This window comes from Alligator sinensis, unplaced genomic scaffold, assembly GCF_000455745.1.
Source record: "Alligator sinensis unplaced genomic scaffold, ASM45574v1 scaffold846_1, whole genome shotgun sequence".
Lineage (NCBI taxonomy): Eukaryota > Metazoa > Chordata > Crocodylia > Alligatoridae > Alligator > Alligator sinensis.
The window spans coordinates 910,340-920,414 of NW_005842230.1; the positions used below are offsets into that span (position 1 = coordinate 910,340).

A 10,075-nucleotide genomic window follows, 5' to 3' on the forward strand; every position below is an offset into this window, starting at 1 on the left:
TCTGAAGGTTTCATGTATTTTTCTTACCCAACTGTAAGCTTTATTTTACAGTCAACACACAGAAGACATTTATGCACCAAATAAAGGAAAACAGTGCTGTGGGCAACAGCATGAAAATATCCATTGCAATTACAACCAAATATTTATTAATATTTGACTTTGCTAACGGAATAAATCAAAATAGCCGGTCAGGACCATGCCAGTATAGAACATATACATTTGACAAAATTATCTGAATTGTAATCTCTATTTTTCAAATTATTTGCTTATAGTATATACATTATGCCTACTGCTCAAGAGAACATCATTTCATTTTCCAATTATAGCCAAAACAGAGAAAGTGAGGTGCCTTAAAATGTCAACTACACTTAAAATAGAAGTTCTTTAACTCGAGCAGAGCACTATAACACTAACATGTAAACCTCCTCCACTAAGCAAGTCTGGACTCACATAATAACTGCCATTCACTGGGTCAGAAAATATAGCCTCCCTAGTCCAGTATCCTGTCCCCCACAGTGAAAGAGGTGATGGTAACTGGAAAGGTAAGCAGAGCATGTCCAGAATTTTCCGCTTCCCCGCTCCTTCTCCAGTGCAGCTTCCAGAATTCAGAGGTTTAGGAAGATCCGATTCAGAGGCTGTAACCCCTACCTATCATATTCAACACCCATTAATGGACCTTTCCTCTATGAATTTGCTGAATCTCCTTTAACATAAGTTAAAACTATCATCCTCCACAATGTCTTATGACTGAGTTCCACAAGTTAATTAAACATTTAAAAAAAAACAACTTCCTTTTGTTAATTTCAAACCGGCTACCTAACAATTTCATATTACATCCCCTCTAGCTCTAATATTGTGAGAGGTAGTAAATAATAAATCTATCTACTTTCTCTTTACCATTATTATGTAAAGCTCTATTTTGCCTTATCCTCATCATTTCTTTTCTAAGCTGAAAAGTCCTAGACTATTTTATCACATCACATGGAAGCTCCTCCAAGCCTCTGATCATCCTTGTTGCCCTTCACTGTAACTTTTCTAGTTCTTCTGTATCCTTTTTGAGGTGAGAGGAACCAAAACTACATACAATTTGACAATCCTCTTTCCTAAAAGTAATCTGAAAAGTCTATTTTTAAGGAATTTAACACTACAATTATGTGCTGAAAGCCCAAAAGAACAGTAGGCAGGGAAACACTCAGCACAAATCACTGTACTTATTTAACTTCCAAAATATTGTGTGAATAAATCCAGCTCTAGTGACATACCAGATCCAATGATTCAATAACCACTACCAGTGTCTACAGGGCTAGCCAAGTTAGATTAGACTCTTGGGCACAGTTTACTCATAGGATACAGATTTGAGAACATTTCTCTTGTATTTAAAAAAAATGCAAAATCATGCCATAATTTTTCAAAACACCTCTGATCTAAGTACATAGTCTATGCTCCAAATAAGATTCTTTCCCTTACTATCTGCAAACATGTAACACATCTAGTGTGTATCAATTTAGCAATAGAGCTATAAACAGTCTACAACAATGTTCTCAACCTTTTTAGACTCAAGACACCCTTTCATAACTTTTATGAATTGAGCAGCACTCCATTTCATAAACAAATGTATTTATTGAGTGTCTGGGCAATGGGGACGGGGCAGCAGCCGGGCTGGGACAAGACTGAGCCTGCAATTCTCTCTTCACACCTGCTTATCTCCTCGCACCTCATGAAACCCTTCAAAAGATCTCGTGGCACCCTGCTTGAGAATCACTAGTCTATAACCTACTTCCAGGTACAGAATTAATTTTTCATTGGATTAACCAGACTACCTTGTTTCATTGTCAATAAAGTCCATAAATGAGTGTCTCACTCAAGTTTTCTAGTTGGTTCTTGCCAAGCTATTTCAGCCAGCTGCATTTTTATTTTTTTTTATTTTTTTTTTTTTTTACACATTGCTTTTCTCAATGAACTCTAAAATACTCTATATATTTTGATACAAGTAAAAAGGCATATTTATTCCAGGGAAACTCCTTGACTAATCAAGCCTTAATATGGAATCAGTATAGAATTTCAACTAAAGGCATTTGTTAATGTAAGACCTCTAATACAATACTATATCTGAAAAAATACAGTAATAGCCAATTAATGGAATCACAGTGGAATATTCAAAGGATCATTTCTTACCCTCTGAAGAAGTTTGTCTCTGTAGTGTTCAACCTGTTCCTGAAAACTTTGGCCTGGTTTCTTGGGTCTTTTTCCAGACTCTAACTCATCCTGGAATTTCATCACCTTAAGCTGCAAAATATAAAATATTTATTTAAAATGCATCTTTTTACTGGGTTTACATCTTTCCAGTTTTAAAAAGTTGCCTAAAAGTGATTTGTGTACTTTGTTCTTTCAATGTGCATGTATGAAAGATAGCAATATTAATTGTATTAACAGGATCAGTGATGAAATTGGGTACTTGATCTTTGACACCTGCAACCATGTTTACCAAGAACTATTAATAACATCTGAGATTTATTCTCAGTTATTTTACTCAATTTTGTGCTCACTATTGGGTTGTTTGTTATACCCTAAAACTTCTAAAACCATAGTCTACATTTTTTGCAAATGAGACAGTTTATTGCAGGTGTCTTACAATATTGTTTCTAACTCTGTTGTCTGTAGGAGTTTTAGAAACTGCTTTTATATTTAACCCTAAATATTAAAAAAACTGAGTTCAAGTGACTGACAACCAAGACAAAACTACTAAGCCTTTGCTTCTGAGATGTTGAGTGCTTGCGTAAAATAATTCTCTTTCAAGACAAATTTAACATATCACCTTTTTATACACAAGCCATTATGCCAACAAATTCAGCTCATCAGAAGTAATGCTGCCTTTCTGTGACAGCATCTCCACCAAGATTCACAGCAATAGCAAGTCTTTGAGGCTGTTTTCTCAGTAAGGAACTTCTCCTTTCCTTCTTTCTATGCTAAACTTTTCCATCAAACTATATAATTTTATTTCAATTTCTTACATTTTGCTAAATAGTCAAAAATATTTGTATTTTCTTTATGTATTTCCACAACTGATGCTATTTCCTACAAGCACTATTTAGCGTCTGCATATAAGCAGCATTGTATCTACAAGTACTCCTTTATTTTATACTATAGTCATTGGATAAAATACATTAAACAGCACTTGAAATAGGGACCAGAGTCAGGAGGTCTCTCCTTCCCAGGGAAGAGCCTAAATCAAAAGACTAGATAGGGTCTCTTAAATGCATATCCTGGCCTAATGAATCTTGAACTTAATCTTCAACAGCAGAAGCAGACAGGAATAACCTGTCACCTAATGACTAAGGCAGTTTCCTAGGAGATGAGATGTGGTTTTCACTTGCCCTGTTTGAAAACATTGATGACAGATGTCCCACACCCTGGGGAGTGCTCCTATCACTGAACTACTAAATGGAGCTGGGAGGCACCACAACAGTCACAAAAAAACAAGGATCCCTTTTCTGCTTTTGAAAAAAAGAACTTAGGCACCTAAATCAAAGAAATGGTTCCAGATGGTCCCAATCTGACAGTTTCTTAACCCGAAGTGTACGAACATATTTAGCTCAGCATTTCTTAGTGGCTTAATGTGTGCTGTCATAAATGCTATCCTGAAATGTCTAACTTCCCATGCATCGTACTGTGACCGTATGTGCTTATTTCTGAGCTCAGTATATTCTACTGTGGGGGTTATACACCTAAATGTTAATTCTTTTATTAACTAGACTTTTTCCCATGCATTTTGTAGGAGTCCCAATTAATAGAACTGTATTTAGAAAGAACTGTTTGATAATTTGCTATTCTAATATGTATATTTGAGGTAGATAACTTTTTCTGACGAACTATTTGGGAACCCTGTCCTTGACACTACCTGGGACCACAGTGTGCAAGGTGTCAAGTTACATGAGAAGGCTCTCAAGAACAACCTCCACAAGAATGCAGAGACTGGTCTCCTAAGATATGGATGATAAAACACTTGAGAAGCAATAGAAAAGATACATAGGCCAATATCTATTATTGTTCCTCTACCTCAGCGAGACAGTCTTCCAGAGAAGGCAAACTTTCTTGAAGGTCAAAACCTCAATCGCGCAGCTGAAGAGGCTCTCAAAGAATGATACCAAATACACTAAACCAAATACCAAATACCATAGGGTCAAGTACAGTCAGAGTGAATACCCATAAGAAACATAAGGGTAATACAGGAGTTCCCAAGATTTAGTACCCCTAAAGAAGGTTTCAGACCTGAACCAGTACTACAATCTAACCACACTCTGGAATCATAGCTAATTATTAAAGCCAGTGACAGTATTTTGATGGTACAGAAGAGCCTTCTGCTGCTTCCTGACCCTGACAATAAAAAGGAATAACCTTTGTCCAGGGAAGGAACTTTGCCAGTTGGTGTTGCCTGTGACCCACTCTAAAGTTTAATTTACTGATACCCCAGAAAAAACTTGGTACTGACATAGATACCAGTACCTCAGATAGACTTGTCTTCATTTGAGACAAATGGAAAAAGGGAAATAAGAGATCTCTTGCAGCATATACATATTTAATATGGTTTGCATAGCATGAATTAGAGGCAAAGACAATTCATGCTGGAGGAAGTAACAATAACAACTGCACTGAGATTGTTGGTGTCAAAGTCACCAAAGCTTAACAAAAGAATTGTACGCTTGAACCACTATAAAGGAGGGCAAACATGCTGAATGGTCTCAGGAACGCAATTTAGTCACAGGAAGTAATTTCTCTATGTCTAATGAGAAGTCATGCTTGCAAAAAAGCGTGCTCAAAAAGACAATATTGGTCATAGGGGCTTTTTCCTAAAGGCAGTATCAGTCTTTCGGGATTTAAAAGATATACCTGATAATGGATGACCCTGCCTCTTGCCTTTAGTTGACTTCTAGGGATTTATTCTCATCAGATACGGTTTTCAGTCCTGTGGCAGCTACCACAGCACTCCTTGAGGTACATAATCTGGTGCCAAGCAGCATCAGAGTAACACAGAGCAGATGCCAGGTATATAGATGGATTTTTCCAAGCTCACCTGGATCCCTTTATTCTCTTTTGCTTGTTCCCACAAGGACCTACATACACAAAACACCTCTCCTACAAACCATGCCCTTTTCCCAAGAAATTGGGCACCTAGTATGACCACTATACTGAGAGAGACAACCACCTGACAGGACAAACAATGCTGAAATCCCAGGCCTCTTCTAGTAGGCATCTGAAACAAAATTAATAGTACTGGAATACCATGCCAGAAAAGAAAAATACCTCTCAAATAGAAAGAAGAGGGAAAATATAGGGGGGGAACTCTCAATACTATCTATCTTCTTACTAACTGCTGACTACTATGTAAACTAAGCTTAAGTATTTACACAAGAGTGCTGATAAGCCCCGATAGCAATGAGCTGTGAGGCTGTCACTGGGAACTATGACTGCAGTGATGGTGAAAAGAACTGAAAGGGGTCAGGGCACCCTGCCCATTATGCCCTCAACTGAAGGCACAAGGGCACTAAAAATGCGTATGCCTCCACAATTAGTACAGCTGATCAAAACTATACAGACTGAGTTCACCGTGTATGCACACACAAAGTAAAATACCACATTTACCCAAATCCAAGACAACCCTGAATTTAAGACAACCCTCCTCCCTCAAATAATTAGATTCCATACATGGAAAAATTTATAAATGTTATAGTTTTCCATGTACAGGATCTAATTATTGGATGATCATATTCAATTCATCCCCACCACCACTACAAAAGGGAAAACAGTGGCAGTGGCAGGGGGCGGGCAGGGGGGGAGACAGTAAGGGGGCAAACTGTAGGGGGGGCAAGAGTGAAGCACATGGTAGGACAGGTGATGGGTGGACAGGCAGTGGAGGAGGCAGTAAGAAGGCAGGCACTTGTGTGAAAAGTAAGCAACAGGCAGTAAGGAAGCAGACAGTGGGGGAGGCAAGCACTCCTGTCCCCAACCTCCCACTCCCATCTTCCTACCCCTCACTGCCTCCCACTCAGTTCCAAGACAAAGGGCTTTCTTCCCATGTTAAAATGGGAAAAACCTCATCTTGGAATTGAGTAAACATTGTATTTATGCACACAGAATGTGTTGCATACACTGATGTGTGCACAACTGACTTGACCAAGTCAGGAAGTTTTGGTAGAAATCCCTACCTTACACTGTTTGTCCTTATACCTCTCTCTATTCAAGGGCATAAAGGAGAGTAAACCACACAGCTATTTCTCAGTTCCTTTTCACTGAAATCCACACAGATTTGGGTTTCAAAGGAGAGAGGAAGAAAAGGAGTTGTGTAATATATAATTATTTGATATAAAGATTGTGTTTATGTGCACATACTGAGACACACATACACTATAAGACAACAGTTACAGAAGAAACAAGTCATTGTTTTCTCTTCAAGTGCTTGTCCACATATACATCCCACTCCCAGGTGATTAGCAAGCACTTCTGAGGTTTGAGATGTTTTGTAGTTTATTTGGAAAAAAAATCAATTGAAGCATAAATTTATCAAAGCCTGCATCACATCTAGAGGTCAATGTGATCTAATAATGATGGGCAAACGCCGATTGAAGACCACTTTACTGCCTTTCAAGTGTCTTTAGCTGGAATGTTTGAGGAAAGCAGCAAGAAGTCTGACCTCTAGCAGAGAGAGCTGTCAGCTTGGAAGGCAGAAGTTTGAAATAACTCTGGATATAAGCTGGGTGTGTGGTCTTAGAAACTTGCTTATCCCAAGGGGAGGTTTGGCTATATGATGAATCTATCAAAAGGGCCTGACGCTTACCTATTATCTTGGCAGTAATTCAGATGGTCACATTGGGAAATAACTATGATAAAGGGCAGTTTATTCAAAGGTTTGAATGAGAGTGAATAATAATTTTGGTAGTTACAACTTTTAAGAAAACCTACCCTTAATGAGGGGGGAAACTGGCCCAGTCCTTCAAAAATCTCTCTATGACAGGATCCAGGGAAACTGACTGCCTTCATACTAAGGAGTGGAGAGCTGAAATGGCTCCCAAATGCATACTTGTGTTACTAACTTTCAAGAGTCCAAAATTCCTTTTACAGATACCTAAAGTGGAGAGATTTGCTGCTGAGCTATATAAAATGAAAAAAAACCAACAGTTTTGACAATTAAGTTATTCTGCTGGGGCCTTCTTGACTCTTCACTGCTTCTCAGCCTTTTGGCTCAGATCAAGCATACTTGCTGTGAACAACCCTTCTCAAAGATGATCAGTCATTCAATCGCTGAACTGACAAACACCAGTTAGTCGCACTGACTAAACCTACAATAGTTCTTTCATTAGACAGGAGGAAAAATCCAGACTGTTCACACATCCCCCACTCCCCCCAGCACAGCTTCCTGGCAGCTGAGTGTGCACTCTAGTGCCCCCTGGCCCCCAGACTGAGCAACTGTAGGCATGTGCCAGCATTTCCTCAGTCCAGAGAAAATGTCTCTGCAGTTGCAAATCAGTTCAACCTAGGCAGGTTAGAGTAACCGGCATAGATTGAATCAATTCAGACTTCAGCTTTTTGAATGTCTGTCCCTAGCCCAGTGATTGCTAAAAGGTACTTTCACTGCTGGAAAACTCTATTAACAGATGCACCCCACCTTAGGATCATCTTGAGGAAGGAAAGTGAAGGCAGATTTGTGATAATCAAATTATAAGCACTAAGCAAGCAAAGTAAATAGTTCCCACAAGGAGGAGATTGACTCTCCTATTCAGACAAAGAGTACTCTGAGGTATGTTTAGAGGTTTAGGAGGCCAAAATGAGGATGCAACTGAGAAAACACTTGTTGTCTCTAGAATTTGTAATGCCTTTGAAAGTACAGATGTGCCTGGGTTGAAACGAAATGCATCTATGCTGGCTGTTGAAGCGTATCTTGTATTCTTTTAAGGCTAGAACTCCAAATGCCAAGGCCAATCTATACATCAGTTCCTAAAAGGCTTGAAAAATTATCAGAGAAGTTATTTTCAGTACTACAGTGTCATACTTGGGAGGATGTTGCACACAAGCAGCTGCTGTTCTAGATCCTATAGATCTTCATTAAAGGGATCAAAATTGAAAACATGCTCTACCAGTTGAATTGATGCTTTCTTGGAGGCTTAGAAATAGCTAAGACAAAGTACAAGATGTGGAGGTATGAAGAGTACCCCAAAGAATCAAATTTTTCAAGCAGACAATGCATATTAACGCAATTATGGATGTCAAGTAAGGGCTTTTTGGACTTGGAAATCTCTTTAGAAGCCACAAGAAGCAGAAGGCCTGATTAAAAGGAATGCTGTTTCTTCTCAGTGCAACGTGTGAGGAACACCATTTTATTCCCTTTGAAATACAGGGAGCTGATGAAGTATTTTTGGGCCAAGCTAAGTCCTATCTTTCAACTCATGAGTGCCTGGGGTCAGAGTAAGAATACACAGATTTTTCCATCAGACACCAAGATGCATTTCTCAAGACTACTGGGTTCTGTTCTTGAAAAGACTTCCAGGCATGACATTTTTCTTTTCACATCCTTCTCCAGAGACGAACCAAGTATGTAGTATGCCCATCAGTTATGAGCATAGCATCCTCACAAACAGAACACTATTTTAGGCCAGAAAACTTCTGTAATGTCAGAAAAAATAAGCAATTCTCTTTTCAGTCCAAGATAATTTTTAAAACAGGTAAGTAATTTAACAAATTAGTCTACAAAATATTTATATGCAAGACAGCAACAATTTGTAAAGAAAAGACCAGGCACTTGAACCAAAATGAAAAGCTCCAACTTGCAGAATGGGCAGCAAGAAGAAACTGAGGAAGAATGAGGTGATTTTGTGCCTTTCATGCTCTTGGCCAGATGCACAAAGGGTGCAAAGTGCATGCATCATTCCTGCAAGGATTTACACTAAAAATCCTTAACTGCAGTGTACATTTCAACCACATGGGATATATCAGTGCACAAGCACCTTAACTTAATGTTTTCTGATTTAAGTTAAAATGAAAAGCCAAATGAATGCAACAATCTTTTTGTCACTTAAAAGGAAACTGTAAACTGCTAATACTAAATGCTAACATCATGTAAATGTTTTTATATTAGCATCGCAATGAGAAAAACTGTGTTTGGGGAAGGAAAAAATTTACCCCGACCAAGTTTAACCAGCTATATATGCAGGCATAAAGACAGCTAATTCCAACCTTTGATGCTGGTACTGTTTTGCTACACTGAGTTTTCCCAAAGGCTGGGTTAACAGGCAGCAGGTTATCTATTCACATTGAAATGACTAGTTGTCCAAACTGCCAAGATAAAAAACTAATTAACTTATCTAGGGGGAAGAGAACCATTCTGTGCGCTTCAAGGACACACATGCAAATTATCCCAACTGCAAAGAAGTCATAGACTGTGCTGTTGGTAAGGACAGGGCTTTATCAGATTCCACTTTTTAGGTGCCAAATGTACACTGGTAAATTATTGTGTAACTCAGATTTTTTTTTCCAAACCTGGTTATGGATGTGCTTCTCAAAAAAGGGCAATTTACATACCAGGCTTCAAAGTTCATTCAGTTTTGGCAGTAGAGTTAAAAAGAATGGTCTACTATGATTCTGAACTAAAGTCAGCTCTTATCAAGGATAATTTTCAGAAGATAGGGCAAAGTCTAACTTTTCCTATAAAATACGTTTTTAAAAGCATTTTTCTCTGAGGATGCCAGAACACAAACCAAAATGGCAACGTATTCCAAGCAGCAAGACAAACATGTTAAAAGCTCTGAACTACATGTACCAGCTGAGACTGCTATGGCCACACTGCTAAAAACATGATTGTAAACACCACCAATACACACATTTTGTGAAACAGTAAGCACATTTCCAATTTGTTTTAACATTTGTTAAAGTATTAATAATATTACGAATTACTGGGCTGAACAAAAGTTCGTTCATGATTAAGCCAATGTTACAGCAAATTGGAAGCTAGTTTATATCTGATCTTACTCTATAAGCACCATAATGAGAGGTATTTTTGGTAAAATACTGCCACCAAGTAGGGAAA

The 10,075-nt window shown here is 38.4% G+C and overlaps 1 protein-coding gene across 10 annotated transcripts in view; it reads right to left on the reverse strand.

Moving 5' to 3' along the window:
- Positions 1–10,075, reverse strand: part of U2SURP (U2 snRNP associated SURP domain containing) — a 79,788-nt gene that overhangs the window by 6,370 nt on the left and 63,343 nt on the right. For all 10 annotated transcript variants that reach the window (XM_006027262.3, XM_006027261.3, XM_025208452.1 and 7 more), the window contains one exon: positions 2,176–2,286. In XM_006027262.3, coding sequence (XP_006027324.2) covers positions 2,176–2,286 — 111 coding nt within the window. The remainder of the gene's footprint in view (positions 1–2,175; positions 2,287–10,075) is intronic.